Source organism: Spermophilus citellus, assembly GCF_964194105.1.
Source record: "Spermophilus citellus genome assembly, chromosome: 5".
Taxonomy (NCBI): domain Eukaryota; kingdom Metazoa; phylum Chordata; class Mammalia; order Rodentia; family Sciuridae; genus Spermophilus; species Spermophilus citellus.
The window spans coordinates 157,499,599-157,523,868 of NC_138186.1; the positions used below are offsets into that span (position 1 = coordinate 157,499,599).

The 24,270-nt window shown below is 49.3% G+C and overlaps 1 protein-coding gene across 3 annotated transcripts; it reads right to left on the minus strand.

Moving 5' to 3' along the window:
* On the minus strand, window positions 1–23,964 carry ZC3H12D (zinc finger CCCH-type containing 12D). 3 transcript variants are annotated; one of them, XM_081296487.1, is made up of 7 exons: window positions 23,338–23,964; window positions 19,371–19,448; window positions 18,589–18,972; window positions 10,781–10,920; window positions 6,735–6,969; window positions 3,903–4,009; window positions 1–2,855 (listed from the first exon to the last, which is right to left on the minus strand). In XM_081296487.1, the coding sequence occupies exons 3-7, from the start codon at window positions 18,900–18,902 to the stop codon at window positions 2,041–2,043; spliced, it is 1,611 nt and encodes a 536-aa protein (XP_081152613.1). In that variant the 5' UTR covers window positions 18,903–18,972; window positions 19,371–19,448; window positions 23,338–23,964; the 3' UTR covers window positions 1–2,040. The 3 variants fall into 3 exon arrangements, with proteins under 3 accessions (XP_081152613.1, XP_081152612.1, XP_081152614.1); XM_081296486.1 differs by lacking the exon at window positions 23,338–23,964 and having other exon boundaries at window positions 19,371–20,274; XM_081296488.1 differs by lacking the exons at window positions 19,371–19,448; window positions 23,338–23,964 and having other exon boundaries at window positions 18,589–19,007.
* Window positions 23,965–24,270: the final 306 nt, after the last annotated feature.

Here is a 24,270-nt window from a genome sequence, read left to right on the forward strand (position 1 = left end):
CGTGTTTTTGTGTCACAAAGACATACTAAGACTTTGGAAATTTTCCAAAGGGGATTACACTTGAAATGTGCTGTTTCTTCACTTTTTTTTTTTTTTTTGTACTTGTCTTAATCACAGCAAACCAAGGAAAATAGCTTTACAGCTTACTAAAACTCAAATATATCCTCATAGGAAGCAGCTTAAACATTTCCAACTGTAAATTAGCAATGCAGTGATTCCCCATCAAAAGCCAGGGAAACAAAAAGCAGCTCTAACACTGAGCTTATCTTGTCCATTGTGAGGAAAATCTAAATGATACAGGATGATAAAGCAACACTGCAGGTGCAGTGTCCACTGGGACAGATCTGGCTGAAACCATACTGAGAATCTGATTTTTGTTTGTTTGTTTATTTTTCCTTATTTATTTGGTTGTTTCAGCACTAGGGATTGAACCAAAGACCTTATGCCTGCTAGGCAAGTACCCTATCATTGAACTGCATCCCTAGCCCATTTTTAAAATTTATTTTGAGACAGAATCTAGCTAAGTCGCCCCAGATGCTTCAAACATGCATTCCTCCAGCCTCAGGCTCCCTGAGAATCTGACTTAAAAAGAGGAAGAAGTCACAGGAAAGCATAACATTGCTTATATCTCCACGGGGCAGCATTTACCATAAACGAGAGGGTTTATAATAACCTAGAAATCCACCGGAAAGAGTTTCCCAGTGTGTTTGCCAGATAGCAGGAACTTGCAGGTGTTGGGGACTGGATCTCCACCGGCAGGTGCCTCACCTGCTCTCTGGATGGCTGAGTTATCAAGTCTGCAAATGCACACCTGGAGAGCTGCCACTGTACAGAATGGGTGGGTGCCACCCGGCAATGCCAGGGCCCCTGAGGATGCAGGGGTCCAGGTCTAGTGGCACTGTCTCATTTCTTGTCTCTAGCTAACAGGTGGGCCTCTTTCCCCCAAGCCCCAGAGCAGTAGCAACCTGAAGAAGCAACACAAGTGGGAAGTGGTATAAACCTCCAGGAGAGCCCAGCTCTCCACTGATTCATCTGGAGGCTTTTGAGGGGGAAAAAAAAAAAATCCTGATTCTTGGTCACCTGTTTATTTTAAGTGTGGCTTAGAAGGGCTTGTTCTGGAAATTACCATGATGGATGACTGAAAAAAAAAAACAGAGGCAAAACCCTGAGTGAAGCAGTGTGTGTGTGTGTGTGTGTGTGTGTGTGTGTGTGTGTGATGTGTTATATTTGAGTGTGATGCTTGGTGTGATATGTGTGAGGAAAGCGGGTGAAGTCCCCATGAGCAGACCCTCAGGATCACATACACCTTAGCCCAGCCCAGCCACACAAGGCTAGGTTCCCCTTGTGAGGGAGGTTAGCAATAGCCAACTTCCAGATAGCAGAACCTCCCCAGGCCACCTGACTACATCTTTCAAACACTTCTTGAGGCAGTGAAATTCAAGATTCTTTAGGAGTCTCTATCAAACTTTTGACCATGACCCAAACTAAGTTTACACATTAACGAGAGTTAAAACGCAGTCTGAGTACATGGATTGTGCTATGATAGTTCCTATTTTGCTGTCTGTGTTTGGTGGTGACCCACTTGTGGACACTACTTATACCGAGACACAAACACAGCTTTGTTTAGAGCTTGGTGTGGTGAAGCAGCCCGTAATCTCTGCAACCCCAGAGGCTGAGCCAGGGGATCAAAAGTTCTATCCTAGGTAGTTTAACGAGACTCAAGTCTCGATATTTTAAAAAGGGCTGGGGGTGTAGTTCAGTGGCTGGGTTCAATCCCCAGTATCCAAAACAAACAAACGCTTTGTCTTGGACAAAGCACTGGAGCTGCAGTAAAACCTGCAGTCTTCCAAGCACATCAGACACCACTCCCTCCACACTGCAGGCCCAGACCTCAGCGACAGTCCTCAAGTGAGCAGCGGGAAGCAGGCTCCCCTGACCCTTTTACCCGATGGCAGGGGAGGGGGCTGCTCAGGCCCAGGCTGGCAACTGTTAGTTCACCAGCCCAAGCGGCAAGGCCATTCCGTGCCGTGGATGGGTCCCTTAGGGGTTTCCCAGTCGCGCGTCAGCCCTTTGGGATCGCTGCATGAGAATGATGATCCTGGCGAGGTCGGAGAGGGCGGGGAAGGACGCCATCACGCTGTCCACCTGGTCGGGAGGGAAGACGCTACAGAGCGCAGTGCGCTCACGGGCGCGAGCGTCCACCTCTCTGTCCACGGCCCTGGGAGCAGACCCCAGAGTTCCCCCAAAGGCGCCGTCGCCCCAGGACGGCTCCGCCCAGACCGAGCCACCCAGAAAGTGCTCGGATCCGGGCAGACCGGCCCACGGGTCGTCGGGAGGTCTGCGCTGGGGAAGCAGGTCACCGCGCGGGTCCCTGGGCCCAAGTCCGCCCCGCGCCTGAACTTGCGGCGACGGGAGGTCGCCGGGGACGAAGGGGCTCTGCGGTCCTGGGAGGCTGCGCAGGCCCGGCGCCAGCGCCCCAAGGCCGGGAGGCCCCGGAGTGGCAGAGATGCCCGCCGGCGAGGAGGAGGACCCGGACGCCCAGTCAGAACCTCGAGGCCCGAGCGCGAAGCCGCCGGCGGGGTCGTCGCTGAACGCCAGCCTCGAGAAGCTCGCGCGCAGGGCGGCCAGGTCCGCGGCCCCCGGCGCCCGCGGGAGGCTGTGCGCGCCGGGTTCCCCGGGGAGCGGCCGGGCTGCTGCGGGGCCGCCCCGGGCGCTCGGCGGCCGCGGCTCCTCGGCGCCCCCGCCGGGCCAGGCCCGCGTCTTGGCCCGGAGCTCATCAGCCACAGGCAGCTGCGCGTGGTGCGGCCTCTCGGGGTGGTAGAACTTGCACTTGATGCCGTAAGTGCATTTCTTGCCTGGAGGGGCAGGGCAGAGAGGATGCAGGTTGAGAGCGGGCGTGGAGAAGCTGTGCACCCGGCCCCTGGTCTCTCTCCATGGAGATTCCTCCCAGAAGGCCCCAGACCACCTCAAACTCTGCCTCCTTAGGTCCCCCTGAAGATCTGGACTGGTGATTAAAGGGGGAAGGGTTCTGGAGCATGGGCAAAATGTCTCATGGCACATGGGGCACAATAAGTCCCAAGGTCTGCAGAGTGAGCATCCGTGCAGGAACTCTCTCTGACCAGGGTCTGACACCAAATTTCTGGATCTGACGACCTTCAGCCTGTACTTCCTAGGGAACCCTGTGCATAGGACCGACCTTGAAGATGTGTGGGGAGCAGGTGCCCGATGGTACAGGACTGCTCTTCCAGCGCTGCCACAGTTTCCACCACTGTCTGCATCCCTGGTACTAACCACTGTCCTCTCCCTACACACTGTTCTAATAGAGATAGTCAAATGACAAATAATTGATCATCCAAGCCCAGGCATTTTAGAGCTTAATGGTCTAGCCTGAAGTATGGTTACCTTCATTCTAGCCAAAAAAAAAAAAAAGGCTTTTGAGTGCCATCCAAGGTTTTTAATTAGACTTCTGGAAGCACAAAACCAAGACCTGGAGTCATTGAATAACTTGCCAAAGCAGGTTAAAGAGCTTGCTAGAAGGTCATCCTGGATAAAATCCTTGACTTCATGGATAAGGTGTATAAGGGCCTGGGAGAACCGTGGTGCAGGATGAAGACATGAGGTGTGAGTGGACCAGGTGAAGAGACTGAGAACTGAAGCTCGCATCCCCACCTCCCTACTTCTCACACACAACACAGCCGTGCCTGTGTCTGAGTCCTACATCCAGCCCTCAGACATTCCTGTCAGGAAATAGCAGCCCAGAGAAGCTAAGCTATCTCTTCAGGGTCACACAGCTGGTTAAGGATAGAACTTGAGCTGGAATCCAGACTCTGTCAGGCCAGGACTTTTGGGCTGCCCCACACTAGTCCCTGAAAAGGGCCCATGAGGCCCAGGGGGCTACACACCATAGGGGCAGTGCTGCCAGGATGGCTCTGGAGGCCTTGGCTTCCTGCTCAGGAAGTTGCTCAGAGTGGGTCCACGGCGGCCCAGAGGGTCATCAGGAGGCATAAATCTAGAAAATAAGCACAGAGGGGCATTTGCAAGACCACAGTGGGACTGGCCACCGGCATCTATATGGGGATTGAAGCCACCCAGAAAACACCAAATGACATAGACCATCCATCCCCACAGGGGGTTGTCATAGCATCTTAAAAAGCACACCCTTTCTTTACTGAGCCCACGCAGAGCACAGCACCTCTCCTTGAAGCTCCTGCTAATGTGGTGCAAGCCAGCAGGATCAGAGTCATCTGGAAACTTGTTTAAAATGTAGTCTCTGGCTTCCTCCATATCTCCTTCATCAGATTCTGAAACTGTTAAGGACTCTGTATTTTAACAATTTTTTATCCAGGAAAATTGAGATATAATTGCTCCAGGCTCACCGCAGCTTCCCGTTGCCTGATTCAAGATTAGGAACCTCTATGGGGTTAACAGCTCATGGAAGGTTTTGGACTTGTACCAGCAACTTGAAGCTTGGGCCCCTATGTCCTATGGGCCTCACACCATAGCAGTCTCAGCTCAGGGCATGTGCAGGCCAAGGGTCAGCACTGCAGAGTCTGAAACACCAGCAGTGAATGGGCGAAGATGCAGATTCAGAGCCCGCTGCACACGGTGCCTCAGCACCAATGGCCTGTCCTCTGCATACCCCAGGGGCTCCGGGCTTGGTCTCAGCTCCTGAGGCTGCCACACTCTGCACGGGAGGTTTTCTGATACCAGCTTTGCCCCTGCCTGCCCCTCCTCCTCCCTGGAGTGGACCCCTGACAAGAAAGGGAATGTACCCTCAGTGTGCCTAGGTCTCAAAGGGGAAAACAAAACTCCTCAGAAGGAAGACTCCCATTTAGTGAGATACATCTTTTTCAGTGGATGCTCCTGTTCCCACGAGACACTTCCAGACACTTCCACAAATCCATACAAAGGTGGAGGGGCTGTTTTCATGAGTTGCTTCCCGCCCCCCCCCCCCACAAAAAGTCAAAGAGTCATGCTGAAGTCCCACCCTGCAGAGAGCTGGGCGATTCCAGGCTCAGCACAGCCTCTGTGGCTCAGCTCCCAGCTACACAGCGGGCTTCTCAGAGTTGGGTCCTGACCAAGAATCTGGGGAGCCGCCCACTGCGGTTATTAAAAGTTCCCAAAGGCTTAGCCTCCTGTTCCCTCAGGAGCCAGAACTGTGCCAAGAGGGCCCTGTGGACGTGCCCAGGACACCAGGGTGAGTGACCTCACTCATAGGCAGGCAGGCCCTGCCTTCTGGCTGCCCCTGAACAGAGGCCAGTGCATCAGGAGGACTTGGCCTGGGCCACTGACTGTCACCAGGCCAGCAGCAGCCATGACCCACCAGCCCTCAATGAGGATTTCTGGAACCCACAGTTACCAGACTTGCCAGATTCCTCTAGGCCAACACTGGACAGGGAGAGGCGCTGGCCTTGTGCATCTGGAAGCAACAATGGGGTTACTTCGGGGTGGCTGCTGCTGAGCACCTGCCCTGGGGCTCAGGAAAGCGCTTCACCTCCTCTGCTGCAGGAGCAGGCGGTGAAGGACATCCTGGTCTGGCCTGGGAGTAACTGCTCTTATGTCTGGGGCAAAATTCTCTCTAGGCCTCATGATAATCTCACAGGTACTATTACTAATCCCTTCTCAAGGTGAAGAGTCCCCGAGGTGACTGATTGCCCCATGCCACACCACCTCGCAGGGCAGGGGCTTATTTGGAAACCTCCACCACACCACACTGCCTCTCTGCTGCTCTGTTGTGGGCAGGTGGCCCAGCCCAGCCTACAGGGCCCTCCTCTCCCCTCCTCCTCCCCTTCCTGGAGCCACATGCTCACTCATGCACTCACACGCTCATTCACTCCTGTACCACCAGTTATGATGTGCCCATTATGTGACAGGCATGCTGGGGACGTGGCAGGTAGACAGTTACAGTCCCTGCCCTACACATTCTGAAAGAGCCCAGAATGAGAGCTGAGCTGTGGGTGCCTGGAACACTAACTGCAGAGGGAGCCCAGGCTGCTGTGTGCTGCACCTGTCCAGTCCTCAGACAGGCCCCCTGTCCAGGCCCCCTGGTGCCTGCCCCAGCAGAAGATGAGCCATCAATTCCTCCCCACCTTTGCTTAGGCCAAGGGCTTTCCGGTTTGTGCCTTGCGATCCTGATGTCCTTTCCCTTCCCCCAGCAGTAGCAGGTTGGTCCCAGGCTTGCCTAACTCAGAGAACCAACCTAGGGACTAGGCAAACCAGTAGGTTCTCCTGACTGTTTCAACCTAGAGGTGTGGGAACAGTCAGTTCCTGGCAAGTTAAGATCTTTGCAGCCCAAAGAAAAGATCTGTTCTACTGCACATTCCCACATGTAATTAAAAACTTAAAAAAAAAAAAACTTGAAATAAGTGAATGGAAATACAACAGAGTTCAATATTTTCCCATGATGGCTATTCCAGAATTCTTATTTAAAAGATTAAGTTCTAAAACAAAAAAGTTTGTGGTGGGCTAAGCATCTGCAGCTTTGCAGTGACGCAAGTAGACGTGACCCTGGGAACTTCAAGGTCAAGGACAAACTGCCTGTGGAGGAAAGGGCCTAAGAGAGAAGACACCCAGAGAGACAAGTGACAGGGCAGCCTGGGATGGCTGAGTGGGTGAGCTCAGGCTGACTGTGTCTGCAGGTCTGGATGTGCCCACCACCAGGAGCCCACTTTGCCAGGACCTGGGACTGGCTTTCTGCCTTCTCCCCAGTCCCCCCAGACCCCCAGGCCCCGTACCTATCATTGACAAAGGAGAACATGAGTAGCCTCTGCTCAATAAACCATTTCCACTCTGGGTTCTCATTCTGCAGGTCACGGTAGTTGTCATTGGAGACAATGATGCCGTCCTTCTCGTAGGCCACCTTTACGATGTAGCGGTCGTCATAGCAGACCACCCGCTTGCCGTTCACCTTGCGGGACGGAGTGTACACCAGCACCGCCTGCCGCTCCAGTTCCTCCAGAACGTGCTGCTCTGGGGCCACACACGGAGAAGCACGTGATGTCTTTGGGAACGGACACTTGCCCCACAGACCAGGGACCTCCTTGAGCCTTCCTGCCTCCCCCCAACCCCAGCTGGTTAGATGGGGGCAGGGAGGTTTTTCAGGGAAGGGAAAAAAACACCAGTTGCCATCCCCCCCCCCATTCCCTAATGTTCATTTCTTTCATTAAATTTCACTAAGTTTACCAGTGGCCCAAGGTCAAGGGGGCTCTTAGCTTGGGTCCTGCCCATGATGGAGTCCAGAAAATGGTACCCAACAAGGGAGAGCCCCTTCCGAAGGAAGATTTTAGCCTCAGCCCTGCTGTTTTCACAGTTACAAGCCACATTGGCTCTACTATAGCAGACAGAGGCCTTCTGGAGAGGGATGCTCCTGTTTGAAGTGGAACCCTGTGAAGATGTACCAATGATTAGCAGCCTGGCTTCCCCCGGCAAGTTTCCTGTGAGGGCCCTTCAGTGTAACCACAGATCCACCTTCCCTACCACTCAAGAATCTGCTTGGCCAACATTGAACATCCCACAACCGACATCTCTGAATGACTCAAGAATGTAATGGAAGAATCTGGAACTAAGAATGCACAGGATGCTGGGCTGAGCTCCAGTCTTTATCCCTCCCTAATGTCAGATGTTACCTTCATAAAATGAACACAGTAACGTCTCCTTTACCTTTCTCACAGTGCTCAGGTGTGGGAGAGTTTTTGCAAAAACTAGGAAGGAAATGGACATGTGTCACTGGTGTAAGTATCTCTAGTCTTTCCTATGGAATTGAAGTTGGCATCCCAGGAAAGTCTAATGTTTGGTCTTAGATTTGCCTTTGGAGACATGCAAGGAAAATCCCTGCAACACATAATAGTTATTTGGCACTTAGAAGGGTATTAGCATATTCTTTATATATTTTTCTTCCCTCTAGTCTAAGTACTTTCCAATCTGACATGATTTCCAGACTTGAAAAAAGATACAGAATGCATTTGTGGAACAAAGTACAATAATAATAATAATAATGTTGTGGACTTTGAGAAGCAGAAGGTGGGGTCATGCTCGGGAAGTCCCTAGTGCCCCTCCCAGTTGACAGTCCACTCCATTCCCCTCAAGATGGCCCACGTTCTGCAAGTGAGTGTTTATAAATACATATGTACAAGGACCATTTTCATTGTGGTGACAAATCAGACCCCACACACGTGGCACCATCCTACACAGGCACTTGCCCCGCTGCTGTTTTCATTGATCAATGTGTTTTTGAGGTTTGGTCACATGGCCAATATGTTCACTGCTATTAGTTTTTATGTAAGTCCCTGGCACAGAAGTCCAAGGAACTCTCCAGAACATGTCTCTAAGAATTTTCCCAACTTGGTGAGTACAAAACAGCCTATTATGGTGGTTTTATTTTGTGTTTCTCTGGATACTAATGAGATTGATCACCTTTCCTGTTTTTATTAGTCATTTATGTTTTCTTTTCTGCAAAAGCCTTATTCATGCTTTAGCTCATCTTTTTATTGGTTTATTGTTCTTGTCTCATTAATTTGGAGAAGTTCTTCACAGATGCCCCAGTTTGAAGTTGACCTTTTTTTCTTTCCTTCCTTCTTTTGTTCCTTCTTTTTCTTTTTTTTTAATGGTAGCTCTTAATGAAGAGAAGTTTTTATTATGTAGTCAGATTTATTTATCTTTCTCCAATAGAACTGCTCTTGTTGTAGCTTGTTAAAAATTCCTTCTCTACTCCAAAATAATTTTCCCCATTCTTTACCTGTATATATATTTCAATATCACATAACTGAATGGCTTAAACCTACCAGTATCCTTGTTTAGAGCATAAAGAATTCTCTGGGTAACCAATTCCTGATGGAGAACAGAATGCAAGTATGTATCCCTCTCTCAAAAATCCCATTGAAATGACAGTTTAAAAGGTGGGAGATCCATAATCACATTTAAAATGGGCTTGAAGACAGCAGTAAAACCAGGGTTTGGACAAATTTTAGGAAGATAGAAAGCAGGGAGGGACATACTAACCCTACAGCATAGAGGGACCACAGCCCAGAGTGTGGAGAAGACTGAAGCAGACATGGGAGTCATTTCCCCTGTGAAGCTGCAAAACACTCTAGGCATGGCCCGGGTGGTAGGCGGGCTGAGGCAGGATGGCTAGTGCAAGGGCTCCTTGCAGGGAGTCGCTCATGAACCTGTACTCACTTCCTAGCCCTATTGCCATTAAAAAAAAAAAAAAAAAAAATGAAGGCACAGCTAGGAAGGAGTAAGCGTCTCATTGTTTCAATCTGCTAGAATAAAACCCTCATCATTTTGTCATTGGAATGTGTGACAGGCAGAAGTGCCTTACTGCCTGCCTGCTCCATACAGGGTATGCAGAAGTGAGACCTGCCAGTCAGCACCAAGAGTCAGCCCTGAACAATCCCATTCTAGGAGAAAACTCATCCCAGAGGCTCGAGAGGCTGAGGTAGAAGGATCACAAGTTCAAAGCCAGCCTCAGCAACTTAGCAAGGTCCCAAGCAACTCAGCAAGACCCTGTCTTAAAATGAAATATTAAAATGGGCTTCGTGGGAAGGCACCTCTGGGTTCAACCTCTGAAACAAAAAGGGGGAGGGGAGAAAACTCATAGCACTTGCACAGGTATGTATTTAACCAATCTAGCTCTTTATTCACAATTAAAACATATATACACCAGATCACCAGAATTTTGAGAGAAAAATGAGAGGGGGCTGGGATGAACAAATATAAGTGACCCGAGAAAAATTTAGATAACATTTGTGAAAATGATGAAAACTTTCTTTAAAAGTCTATATAAGTTTATAGAAATATTCAAGAAGAGCCAGGAGCAGTGGCACACGCCTGTAATCCCAGCAGCTCAGGAGACTGAGGCAGGAGGATTGTGAGTTCAAAGCCAACCTCAACAATGGTGAAGCACTAAGCAACTTGGTGAGACCCTGTCTCTAATAAAACACAAAATAGGGCTGGGGATGTGGCTCAGTAGCTGAGTGCCCCTGAATTCAATCCCAGGGGCCAAAAAAAAAAAAAAAAAAAAAAATTCAGAAATATTCAAGAACATACCACATCCACAGAACAAGAACAACATTTTGTTTACAAAACAAAGAGAGATTAATAGAGAAGTAGCAGCAACTGGTAACCATTAACAGATTAAAAACAAACCAAAGACAAAAACCTCTGGTGAAAGATGAGAAGAAACAGTCAAGGAACCCTCCCAGTTTGACCAAGGGCCAGCCCTCCCGTGTCAACTATGAATGGAAGCTGACAGCACCTCAGTCTCTTCTTGTTATGAGAGCTGAATAACAAACAAAACCCTGCTTGTTGAAACCACAGTGTGCTATTATTTGTAGCTTAAAATAGCCCTAGCTTATTTGAGAATTAAAACTAAAAAATTTCCTGGATCTCAATTTCCGTTTTTTTTTTTTTTTTTTTTTTTTTTTTATGAAGAGACTAGACTAGGTATTCAGTAAATAATAAACATTCAGATTCTACAAACTACTAAGGATGGGATACAGAGCTGGTCTTTCTTCAGAGTGCTAAAAGTCATAACTTTGGGAACTTAATCCTTCTCAGTGAGTGAGTCCTATACATTCATCTATGCAATAGCTACTGATTAAGCACCGACCCTACATGAAGGGTGCTGGGTGCTAGGGCTAGGTGCTGAACAGCTACATGGGGTTTTTAGTGTAGGGAGGCAGACAGACATTGCTAGACCAGTAACTTAACAGAGCCACCACTGCAGGAGCCACCAAGGAAGAGTGCACAGTGCCTGGGGCGTGTACCTGCCGCAGCATACCTCTGATAGGGGTGTCAGATCGCGATGGCTCTTTCCTCCAGGATGGGACAAAAACCTTGATGTAGGTGTGTCCTCTCTCCCTGAACCAGTCCACAGCCAGCTGGATTCCCCGGCAAGAGAAGGCTTCTTTATTTCCATGGCTATAATGGGAAAACAAAGAAAGCTGACCCAGAGAGCGTTGGTTCCTAGGAGTGACTTCCCTGGAAACATTCTGGATCCAATCTCATAACCAAGAGGGAAGCAGGCAAATCTGAATTTTAAAGATATTTCTCTGCATAAACTATAGCCTTTCATTAGAACCAGGCACCTGGTGATACATACATACAGGATCCCTTGCTCCAAGGGGTAAATATTCCAAGGATTAATAGACCAGGTCAGCTCTTTAGCTAAGTTAAAAGGATCAACATAAAATGGAGCAGAGCCATCTGCAGGATTACTCTCACCCAGAGATGGTTATAAGAGCTTTATTGGGTTTCTCAAGTCCAAGCAGGGAGATCAGTGCCCCATCAATGCCACTGAAGACATTGATGAGGCAGCAAGGAAACAGCGGTGTGGGAACGGGCAGGGACTGGTGGGCCTCCTAAGAGGCCCAAGAAGCCCTGGAAGGATTCTAAGGCGGGAAGTAGATGTGATGTGGTGATGTGACATGATCTGATGTACATTTCTCAAAGATCAGTCTGGCAGCACCAAGAGCAGGCATAGGTACCCGTTTAGAAGCTGTAATAATTGACAGTGACTTGGACTCGGGAGCTGGTGTTGGGTGAGGGAGAGAGCAGGTGGACTTGAGAGGCATCTGGAGGGTAAAATCTCCAGAACTCCATTTCTGACTGGATACAGTGAAAGTGGACAGTGGGATGTTCCCTGGCACAGGGATTCTGAGAGGGAAAGATCACTTATAGGTTTGGTTTTGGACACCTACTGAGTAGAAGGCTTTGTGACCCCTGAGTGGAAACGCTAAGTGACCAGGGAGGATTCAGAGGTCCAGGTGGTAAGTTATAGGTCCACTGAGTTTAAACACTAATTGAAGCCACAGCATGGAGCAAATGATCTGACTGCCCGAGAGGAAGCAAGAGGCCCAGGCTGGCCACGAGGAACCCTGCGCTGAGTAGCTGAGGAGAGAGCAATCCTACCCAAGGGACAGAATGGATCTATAGAGGAAGAGGGAGCCAGCTGGGTGCTGTATCATGGAAGCCAGCGGGAGGAGGCAGCCAAATGCTCTCCCACGGACTGGCGAAGCCTGAAGGCATCCACCCAACTTAGCCAATGGGGGTCAGTGGTGTTTTGCTGGAGAGGGAGAAAATGGGTATATATGAGAAGGCAAAATCAACTAGACTAGCCACAGGACCTTTGTACCAGCTATTCCTTCCTTCTCAGGCCATTCATTCTTCCTCCTCCTTCCAACCTCAGCTGCACCTTTTTTTTTTTTTTTTTTTTTTGAGTTGGGGTGTCCCTGTGTTTCTCAGATGGTCTCAAACTCCTGGGCTCAAGCAATCCTTCTTGCCTCCTGCCTCATCCTCCCCGGTAGCTGGGACCAAAGATGCATTGCACCTGCTCTTGGCTGCTTCTTTAATTCCTTGGGACAGTGTCTCCTGACCTCCTAGACTGTCAGGTCCCCTGTTCCAAGCACCAGTAGTGCCATGCCACTGCTCCCTGGCACTTAAGAACATTCGTCCTCAGCCAGGGGTCAACTGGGCCTCTCTCTGCTCTACATCACATGTCCCCCTTGATCATCACTGAGTTCCCAGCACCTGGCCCGGTGCCCGGTAATTGGTAAGGGATCAATTTGAATTTGGGGGTAGACCAATGACTGAGAAAAAAAAAAAACCCAAAAACTAGCAGCTGGAGAAGGAGAAGCCCAGAAAAAAGGGACAGTTCCCTGGAAAGACCCTGATGCAGGTGGGACACGGCATGCTCCAGGGACAGAAGTGAGAGCAAAGGGGAGACAGCGGCAGGGACAGGTGGACAGGTTCTTGAGAGCCCAGGGTCCTGAGGGCCTGAACAGAAGCAGCCAGCCCACTTCCGATGGGACTACACCCAGTGTCCCTCCCAGTGCTTTCCTGTGTGTGTGACCTTCCCTACAAGTTTCTCAGGGGGCTCAGGACAGTCACAAGTTTGTAAAGCAAGAGAGGAAGGATGACCCTGAAAGCGCTGGTCAGCCGTGCTGGATGGCAGGCCTGTGGAGCCGGAAGACGCCACGTGCGCTGCCAGGCCTGGGACTCTCCTCTGGCCAAAGAGCAGGCCCTAGGAGATGTGTGCAAACAGAAAACAGAAAGTGCTGATGGGATATGTGTGGAAAAAGGAAGAGGAGGTGGAGCACTGACCCCCCGGCCCTGCAGAAGGCAGAGGAAGATGGGAGGATGAGAGGTCATTCACGTGGTCACTCAGCCCCTCGCCCCACCCTGATCCTCCCTGCTGAGCCCGAAGAGAAGGGGAAACATCAGAGTGGGTGTGAACAAGAGGAGGAAGCCTCCTGCGTTTTCCAGCTTCAGACCCTCCAGAGAAGCCTAGTGTCTGCAGGGCGGCCTGGGAGGGAAGTAGCCTTTAGGTGATCCCACGGCGACACCCAAGTACCCTGCAGGCCCCAGGCCTGGTGGGTTATAAGAATCCTAGGGTGGACCAGGAGGCACCTACCAGGAGGAAAGCATTTTAAGTCAGCATGGCCCCCAGGGAGCCTGCAATGACACTCCCACCCTCACCCAGCCACTCTCGCAGAAGAGCCCCGAGGGACAAGACCCCCTCTCCCTGCCAACAGCAGGTCTCAAAGCCCCCAGAGGCCATTTGGGAGAAGAGCACAGGGAAGGAGGGGAAACACAGAGCCCGAGTCCTCGGAAAGACAAGACACAGACATCTGCAGACCCTGGAAAATGTCAGGCTGCTCCTTCCCCTGCTGAAGAGCTGGGGAAGAGATCATGTCTGTCACAGGAAAAGAGGTGCATTTTCTGTGCACCTGGCAGTACTGTGGGCCATGGACGACCCACCCCAGCACACGCATCTGTTGACTGCACCCGTCCATTCTGTCCATTCCAAAGTGAAAATGTCACTACTGCAGTTATTTTAAAAATCATCTGTTAACTGATCTCTTTCCCAGGGCTCTTCACAGATCTGTTTGAACCACTCAAAAGCCAACGTTCACTCCCGACATTTTCTGTGGGTATATGATTAGTGCGGGCCAGGGAGGACATTCAGTGGTGAGGGAGAGGGAGGGAAAGAAGCCCAGGCAGAGCTCCCAGTCAGGCTGAAAGGCACAGACAGTCCCTCTGGGGCCCCTGTCGAGCATCCACTGGGAAATACAGAATCCAAAGGCTCCAGTTCCTCTGTGCTTCCTCACAGCCTCTGCATGGATTCGTGGACATTTCCACACAAGGCTGTGGCCGGCCTGTCTGCCAGGTCACTTGGCACATTCATCTCATTTAACCATTACAAGCCTTTGAGGAAGTGACCTGTACCCCCCATTTTACCCTTGAGGAAACAGAAGCAAAGAAATGTTCCCGGCTCTCTGTTGAAGTGTCAGACCTCCAAATGCAAACTCATTCTCTCTTGGCCCCAAGACCCCTGAGATCCAGAGGGCAGCTCTTTTGGAGCAAGAATGTTGCCTGTGGTTTAAATGCTCTTGCTGAGCCAGGCACATGCCTATAACCCCAACGGCTCAGGAGGATGAGGCAGGAGGACTGTGAGTTCAAAGCCAACCTCAGAAAAAAGCAAGGCCTAAGCAACTCAGTGAGACCCTGTCTCTAAATAAAATACAAAATAGGACTGGGGATGTGGCTCAGTGGTTGAGTGTCCCTGAGTTCAATCCCCAGTACCCACCCCCCAAAATGTTACTGGGGTGGTGGCAGGGCCCTTCATGGGGTTATGAGCAGGCACCAGGAACCAGCTTCTCAGGCAGCCTGCTGAGAGGCCTAGGGGAACAGGAAAGGGGAAGTGGGTTGGCGCCTTAGGCAAATTTCTACTCAACAATTGTGCCTGGGGAAGCTGCAGATAGGGTGTTGTCATTTCCAGAAACTAATTGTACACCCCTATATCCCTGTATCTGTGTGAAATTTAGAGGTCACCAAACAGCCCTATGGGGAGGGAAGAAAGAAAGAGATGAACAATGGTCCATTAGTGGTTTGAGATGTAAAGGACACCACCAGTTTCACTCTTGTTTCTTATTTGAGGTCAAATTACCAGCATGTCAAACCTTGTCAGTGGATCTCTGCCAGATCCAGTCAGGGGAAAGAGAAAGGGTGAGCAGGGGCTGCCCGCATCATAAGAGAACTAAGTGCAGACTTAGGTAGGAGCCCAAGGCTCAAGTTAGCAGAGGAAGACAGGTGGGATTTCAGCCTGAACTCTCTTCACTGAATAATTCCTTCCTCTAGAAGCCAGAGTCCACCAGATGGTCTAAGTTTAAAAATTAAATAACAACCCAAAACAAAAAGTCCAATACACCCCAAACAAGTCATGCTCAAATGGAACCCTCCTCTGGGGCAGGAAGAGGAGGTAAAGTTTACCAGGTAGCTTCCCACCAAACTCCACACTCCCAATCCCCCCTTGTTTCTTGATTTTCCTACAGGATGTAAACAGGTTGGACACTTGTGAGTTTGCCACTCCCAACTCTCACAAAGAAATGCTGCGTCCGTGGCTACCAAGAATCTGTGTTCTTCCCACTACCAAGATGCAGCTTCTAACAGGCTTTCAAGGAAAGCCACCTCTTTAAAACGTTGCTGCAGATTTTTCTTAAGGCCTTGTGTCGGGCTGGGGATATGGCTCAAGTGGTAGCGCGCTCGCCTGGCATGCGTGCGGCCCGGGTTCGATCCTCAGCACCACATACCAACAAAGATGTTGTGTCCGCCGAGAACTAAAAAATAAATATTAAAAATTCTCTCTCTCTCTCTCTCCTCTCTCTCCTTTCTCACTCTCTCTTTAAAAAAAAAAAAAAAAGGCCTTGTGTCCACAGTTATTCTCTCTCTCTCTCTCTCTCTCTTTCTGTCAAACACACACACACACACACACACACACACCTTGAAGGTACAGGAATTGTACTTGAGAATTGTCTCTGGGATGCTATTCCATCAGTGTCACCAATGAGTGCACACATGTCACCTGCAGGTCCCCAGTCTTGGTGGCAGCAGGAGTAGATCCAGGTTCTAGCCCTGCAGGACCCTGGTGAGGGGAGTGGGGGCCTCACGCCTCCATCTACAGTTGCCAGGTCCAGGGCTCATCCTGCTGGGGCAGGGCTCTGGTCAGCACAGGCAGGCTCTGACCCCAGGACAAAGGCCCAGGGTCAGGATCTCCCACCCTCTGGCCAGACGGGGGAAAGAGCCATTGGATGTGATGGGTGGCTTTGAAAACAGCACAAAATCCAGAGCTAGCACTTACTGCTTAATCCTCTGGGACCTTGGGAAAGTTATTCACTCTCTCTAAACCTCTGAAGAAAAAGAGAAATCCCTTTATAAAAGAAATTCCACTTATATCTTTCTACCACACATAAAATAATCACCTGGAATCTCAGCATATCAGAGATGAAAAAACCAACCTCTTAATTATCCAGCTCTTAATCGTGTAACTGTGTGAACAGGACCCAAGAAAGTCAGGGATTTGCACAGTTGGTAAAGAAAAGCAAGAGCTCCTCTCTCCATGTGTGGCCTGTGGGCCTGGCTCCTGGGAAACCCCGTGCAGGATACAGAGACATCACAGTGGGAGACCGGGCAGGGAACCGAGTGCAATCTTGGACCCACCCTCTCCCAGAACTTGCGTTTCAAGGGAACAAATTTAGTTCCCTGAACAAGTGGTTATTGTGCAATTTCTCTTTTTCCTAACTATTGGGACCCAAGGGGCATGGGGAAGGGATGTTTGTGGGCGTGTAAGCCTGTGTGTGTGTGAGCATGTGCAGGTGTTCATGCGTGTGAATGTGCGTATGTGTGCACATGCGTGCACCCATATAGAGAAGACATATTGGTTGATCAGGTGTTTTTTAGGCCCCAGGTGTGTAACAACATCCAGGCTCTAACACATTCTTTGCAGTATGTCTGAGTAATGGTTTCCATTTATATCCACAAAGATTGAGTGAGAGAGGAGCAAACTGATTACAGGTGTGAGACTGGAGCTAGAGGTGACGGGAAAAAATGGATTCACCCAGGACATTTCATGGTCATGTGCAAGTAGAAGCTGTAGTTTAAGTTTGAATTCTAGGCAACAACAGAGACTCCCATCAAAAGAAAACCCTCCATGGCCACACTATCAGAAAACTAAAATTCTTCTCCAGCCCCCAAGGAGAGAATGCCTGTGGCCTCTGAAGTCATCTGTTTTCCCTATAGCCATTCTGCTGTTTTGACTTGGAACAGTGGACTCAAATAATCTTCTGGCTGGGAAGATCTTTGATTTATGTAATATCATCCTATAACCAAAACCCTCTTAGCAGGGCATGGTGGCACACACCTGTAATCCCAGCTACCTGGGAGGCTGAGGCAGGAGGATCAAAAGTTCAAGGTCAACCTAGGCAACTTAGTGAGACCCTGTCTCAAAATAGAAATTTTTAAAAACAGGGTTGGGGGATGTAGCTGCTGGATTCTAAAATTACTTAAACGATCCATAAATCTTAAACCTAGCAGGATTTCATAAACTCCCCTGTTTGGTGCTTGCTGGGGATGTGAGTTAGAACATGAGCGTGACCTGGTGGAGCAGCTCCTAAGTCCAAGAGGGCAGCGGGGACTCAATCACCTGCTAATATAACCAAGCTCAGAGAGATGGAGCTGTCTAAAAACAGAACAAACATTTGGTACACACCACGCAGGGTGTATAGGGACAGTCCCTGAGGCTGGGCTGTGTGGGGTGAACCATTTCAAACTTGTGTCCTGCAATGCCAAGTCCAAAGTGAGCTCCAATCCCCAGGGACAGCTTGGGGATGCCTGCCACTTTCGGATCCGCTGATAACTGCTTTTCCAAGCTCCTACTCAGCTTCTACAAAAGGAAGTGCAAGTGTGTACAGCTGTGAGTGAACAATTTCCTATGACTCTGCCCTTTGCCTGCCTGTAACTAAGCCAAGTGATAGAATAATCCATTGGTTTGGGCAATGCCCCTCCTCACCAGCTCAAAGTGCAGGAGGCTGCAGACTGGCAGTGGAGTTCAGCCAAGCTGGCACCATAACCACATAGGGCATGATGCTCACACCCCTGAAACACAGGAAGATGCCAAGACCCAAATGGGCACACTGCCTCTCTGCAGCATAAGGCGGGAGGGGAGGACCACAGACACTTCTGTCAAACCTAGCAAGGGGACTGCAACCTCACCGCCCAGCAACCCCCAGCAGAAGGTTCCCAGCGCCATTCAAATGCTTCTTCTCATCTGAGTCTCATAACCCAGAGGGAGACAGAAGGGAGGTCTATTGACCTCTTTTGCAGAAGAGGAACTGAGTAATTTTGCTTTCCCAGAGTCACGCAACCAGTTAGGGACAGAGTCCAGAGAAAAAGCCACATCTGTTAACACCTGACCCCAAGTCCTCCCCATTACCCACTACCGTCCCCAGAAGACGCAGCTCCTCTGGTTGAGTGTAATAATTAATAGCACCCATCTGAACACTCACTCTGCATCAGCTCCAATCCTCACAACATCCTCCAAAGAGGGTGAAATCCAACATTACAGAGGGAGAAAGTGAGGCTCAGAGAGATTCAGTGACATACTTAAGGCCACACAGCTACTCAGGAGATGTAATCCACTAGCTCCAACAGTCTTTGGACCAAACCAAAGAGAAGGGGTGGTTCTCAGGGCACCTGAGAATAGGTCCCTCACCCTGCCTCCCACCGTAGATTGAAAGAAATCAGGAAAGCTACCTCATTGCCACATTGCTGCCGTCGATCACTATGGGACGCAGGGAACTGGCCAAGTCTCCACGGTCCTCTTCTAGGGCTGACCTCAAGCCCCGCTGGGCAGAGTCTGGGACTCCACAGGAGCCCCGGGGAACGAGCAGAGGCCCAGTGCTGCTGGCAGGGTTCTCCTGGGCCCCAGGGCGGCTGCCCGTCTGGATCAGTTCCTGCAACACGTCGTTGACCAGGGCACCGTCTCCCAGCTTGCCCAGCACCCTGACCACATCCTCCCGGCTGTAGCCCAACTTCTGGAAGAACTCCATCTTGCTCGGGCGCTCCATACTGTGCCAGCCACCTCCTGGCGTGGGTCCTGCCCCCAGCTTCCTCCTGGCAGAGCCCCACGGGCATGAGCTAAAGAGAAAAAGTGCCCATCAGGTATTTTCCGGGCAGTCGGGCACCCAGGATGCCAGGTGACCGAGAGCAAGTTGTATATGTGCTCCTTCCCTCTGACCTTATCTGTCAGGAAATCATGTCAAGCCTAGTCCCCCCCCCCCCCCGCCGTGGGGATTTTCAGTTGCTCAGTGTGGTTTGTGGAGTCACAGATACAATCACACTGCTTCTACCATGCATTCTCTGTGGCTGTCACCCCAGCGCACCTGTGCAGGGAACAACAACCCGACCCCAGGGTGGCTGAGCAGGGTACCCACAAGTCGGGACAGGCCAAGGAAATATTTCTGAGGCTTTGTTACAGGTTGAATGGTTTCCACCCAAATTCCCACGTGGAAGCCCTTAGCCTCATCCCGTCGTACCTCAGAGCATGACTGTATTTGGAGACTGAGCCTTTAAAATGAGGTTGTTAGGGTAGGCCTCCTCCAATGACTGTGTCCCTGAAAAAGGAAATTTGGACACAAACCCACATGGAAGACGACCACATAAAGATTCAGGGAAAAAGGCAATCATCTGTGAGCCAAGAGTCAGGGCTCGCTCAGGAGGAGCCAGCCCTGAGATCACTTGGATCTGGGACAGTGGATTTCCAAAGTTCCTGCTCCAGTCCCTGGTGCTCTGTTAAGGCAGATGAACACAGGCTCCTGGGTTTACACAGGGAGAAATGCTCTCTGGAAAGTTCTATCTCCCGAAAGGCAATGCTCCCACCCAACCATGTGCTTTGGCACAACTTTAATTCAGACCACACTGAACCTTGAAGATAGAAAGTCCTAACCGGTATTTGACAGTTTCCCCTCCAGGTACCCCTGAGGATGATGGGAGCAGGGACTGTAGCCTCAGAGATGCTGTCAGAAGGGACATGACTAAACCAATAGGAACACCCCAGACAGACTGGGCCTGTCTCTCTTTTCTACCGCAAAGACCTTCATCTTACACCTTTCAAAAAACATTTAGAAATACAGATGTAACTTTGAAAACACATTTGCTGTGAACAGTTTGAACAATGTCAAAGTATAAAGAGCAATGCACATAGCACATCCTGGTGCCTCTCCTGTCAATGATCTGCTCCTTCTCTCTAGCACTTTCTCTGCCCTGCTCTGCATGTTACCAGATAACAAAGCCGGCTTTAGGACTGTTTTGCTTGATTTGTACAGAAATGACACCATACTGTATATAAAAGCAATGTACTTTTCTTATCAAAAATGCATTTTGGAATCTTTCCCTGCCAGGTTACCTGTTCTGCTGACCACTGTGTATGCCCAGCATCTAGAACAATGCCTGGCACAGCCAAATCCCAATGCATAGTTGTTGATTAACAGATGAATGAATGTGCTATCCAGTATTTAACCGTAAATAGTTGTTGATTAACAGATGAATGAATGTGCTATCCAGTATTTAACCGTAAATCAAACCATGGAAACCATAGATTGCCTTTGGTTTTTCACTGTTAGCAAATCCTGCACGCTGAAGATATTTGTGCATCTTCTTTTCACCCCATCCTCTTCTCGGCATTTCGAGCTCCTCACCTTTAGATGCTATCTCTGATCTGCAGCAGTCATGACTCTGTGGTAGGTTCCCACCTCAACTCTCCCTGTAGTGCAGGAATCAGAGCACGGCTAACAATGTCAGGGTTCGGCGGGGGAAGGGCATTTCACAGCCAACTTTCTGGGCAGAGAGGCCTCCACTGCAGCCCCCACCTGCCTGCTTCCATCCCACCTCGGCCACTGACAAGGGGTCTCCCAACTGAAACACTAAATCTCTCCCCCAAGGTCACCAGTCCCTTCTAACTGAAAATCCATCCGAATCTTCACAATCCTTGCCTACGACCTCCCTGCCACTTTTGACACCGTGGACTCACTCAACTCTCCAAATGTCATTTTAAATTTTTAAAATTATGAGCTGTCCCCAACTTGAAACTCTCTGCTCCCCCAGGTTGCATAACTTGGCCTGCCTCTCCTCCTGTATGTTTCCAGCTCTTTCTCTGCTCCCTCCATCAGTGTTGGGGTCCTGCTCAGGCCCTCCACCCATCCCTATATTCCCATGGGTCCCACAGCTTCACATCTGGCTCCCACCTCTTATGGAGCACCAGGCACACACACAGTTATAAATCCATGCAGTACATGCCAAGCATGCGGTTTAAGCAAAATGCAACAGAACTCAGAACGGTGTCGTTCAACAGACGTTTGTTAAGTGTCTACTTTAGTTTTTCTCAAAATGAACTCCAGGGAAACTTGGGAGACCCCAAGCCATTTTCAGGGAGTCTGCGAGGTAAAAACTACTTTCATAATAATGCTAAGATATAATTTGTTTACTTCATTCTCAACCTCTCAAGAGTATACAATGGAATATTCCAGAGACTATATGCTGTGGATATTGCAGCAGTTTAAATGAAGAAGCAGATATGAGAATCCAGCTTTCATCTATTAAAACAGATATTAAAGAAACTTGCAAAAAATAAGTCAATGCCACTCTTCTTACTAATTTTTATCTTTTTGGAAATAGAGTTATTTCTCATAAAAGCATGTTATTTAATATAGTCGATTTATTGCTATTTAAAAATAAGTGAATTTTAAAAATTAGTTTCTAATTAAGTAGACAGATATAATCTTCATAAGGAAAAGCTCTTGGGGTCCTAAAAAATTATCTAAGAGTACAAAGGGTTCTGAAAATAAAAGTTTCTTCTTAAATCCAGACCGTTCCTAAGCTATTTCCACATATGTGGTTCCATGTAGGGAGCCTGGAGATGGGTGGCCCTCCTCCTCAGTTCCAGGCAAGAAAGCCCAGTATGTCCCCCCTCTGTAGCTCACCTGCCCCCCACCTTACTCTGAAGTCTCCTTGGTTCCTTCCTCACCCGTCTGCCTGTGGCTGACTTGGAGCCAGCATTTCTAACACAAATCTAGCCACAGCAGCCTCTGCCCACAGGTGTCCCCCACCCTGGGCCCTTGATGACTACAGCGTAGATGCCAAATTCCTAAGCAGGCTGAGCAGCTGCATCCCGTATGCTCTGACCCTGACTAAGTCACAGTCACCAATGGCCCACCTGGCCCTTTCTCTAGAGACACACTGAATTTATCTCTGCTTCCTAAGTATTCCAGAATGTTCTCATGCACATATTCTTTTGGGCTTCGCAAACATCAAGATTCAGCTCACACATCACTTGGAAAGGGCATGTGAATGTGACCCTGGTCATCTCATCTACCACAGCCCATGACCTTGGCTATCACACATCAAATCATCATGTATATGTTTCTCAAGAGACTGAAAGATTCATATTCTGACCTACTCATCTCTCAGTCACCAGTACCTGGCATGGTGCCTTGTGTATTTAAGGGGTTTATTAGATTTTTCTTTAATAAATCACCAAAATATATATTCTCTCCTCAAATATATTTTTCTCCTTGGGTTCCCAATCTGATTGAACAGCAGCCCCCAGAGGCCCAAAGAAAACATCTGGAAGTCCTGTGACTCCTCTCTCTCCCTCACATCTACATCCCATGGGTCGTTACCTATTTCTGGGCATTTCCCATAACTAACCTCCCTCGGTGCTCATTCTGCCACTGCCCTGGTCCACTCACTTCTTCCTGGAACAAATCTTGATTGATCACTTACTCTGCACCTGCGCTGTGCCAGGGTCCAGCTCCATAAAAACAAAACAAGACACAATCCAGTTTCAACTTGTTCACAGTCTATTCAGGAAAAACAGAACCCAAAAATGTAAACAAGAAATTGTGAAGATAAGGGCAATTCTTTCGATTTAAAAAAAAAATGTGCATTCAAACTACAAGTGAGAAATGACTTATCTTCCATTGAAGGCAAGGATGGGGCCCCTCACAGAACTGGGTAACAAAGGAAGGGCTGCACCATCACTCTGGGGACGCCTGGGAGGCCTCCGATGGTGCTCCAGCACCCCCACTTCACCACTCACTGCACCCCACCCGGACAGTCCACGGCTCAAACACTTCCACGTCCCTCCACCCTGTGCAGAGTAAAGGCCAAAGCTCTTCTGCATGGGAGTCATGCCCTTGCAATCGGGTTTCATCTACCTCCTATCTCTTGCCCACAGGCCTCTGGTCGAGCCTTGTGTCTCTCTGTGACTAGTGACCACTTCTCTCCAGACCATTGTCCCCTCTGTCTGGGGTCTAGCTTTGGACCAAACTCCAGGCAGGCAGAAGATTTTTACAACAAACTGACAGTCCAGCTTCACACCAGGGGTCATGCAGTGACCCAAAAGGCCTTTATTCAGGTTCCTTCTCCCACCTAGAACATGGGCCCCTCCACCAAGCTAAGTCCATTCCTGTGGGAAGGCAGCATAGATACAGGTATTCTCCTTACCCAGATGAGGAAACAGAGACTCAGGTTGGAACAGAATGATGGTTCTATAGCTAATAAATCTCAGAGCCTGACAATCAGTATGTCTCCAAAATAGCTTGTCAGTTTGAATAGCACTCAGGATGAAGGTGGCATCTCATTGCAAAAATGGAAAGCAAGAATACAACTGTTCAGCTGGGCGTGGTGGCGCACACCTGTAATTCCAGCGGCTCTAGAGGCTGAGGAAGGAGGAGAGTGAGTTCAAAGCCAGCCTCAGCAAAAGTGAGGCACTAAGCCACTCAGTAAGAACCTGTCTCTAAATAAAATACAAAATAGGGCTGGGCATGTGGCTCAGTGTTCAAGTGCCCCTGAGTTCAATCCCTCGTACAAAAAAAAAAAAAAAAAAAGAATACAACTGTTCAGGTGACTTTTCTTTGATCACAAAGGAACAGATATGAGTAGAGTTTGTTTATTTTATAATCTTTCATTCAGATGTGACAAAAACATGAACAATTCTAAAATGAAAAGACGTGGTCTTTGACTTGGGCAGGCAGGCAGAGTGACCACACCAGGTCCTTGTTCACAGCTGAAGTTTTGCACGAAGCCCAGAAGTTACCACCCAGGGCTCCTTTTCTGAGGATTGTCAAAAAGATTATGCATGGGACCAGACAGCTGTTTTCACACAAAATTAACACAAAGAATTCACCTACTTCGGAGAGTCCTCCCTACCCCCATCCCAACCCTGGAACTTTAAAATCAACTTCCTTTCCTTTTACAACGAATTTCTTCTAATAAGGGAGTAACCAGGGTCAGGGGTTGTTCTCAGGAGCTTCCCTGGGCCTTTGGGTGACAACCTTCCCCCTGGATGCAGTGGTCCATGAGCTCCCACACCCCAGCTGCTTGCTGGGTCTTTCTATTTTTAAGATCTGAAAGTCTGAAGAACTTTATCTCCGTTTC

Bases quoted from the DNA above. Each gene is read 5' to 3' on its own strand.
- ZC3H12D (XM_081296487.1), bottom strand. From the start codon at position 18,902: ATGGAGCGCCCGAGCAAGATGGAGTTCTTCCAGAAGTTGGGCTACAGC. The intron at 4,010-6,734 runs GTACGGGGCCTG...CTTATTTTCTAG, and splicing joins TTCTCCTTTGTCAATGATAG to ATTTATGCCTCCTGATGACC. The intron at 2,856-3,902 runs GTGTGTAGCCCC...CTGCCCCTCCAG, and splicing joins CTGGCAGCACTGCCCCTATG to GCAAGAAATGCACTTACGGC.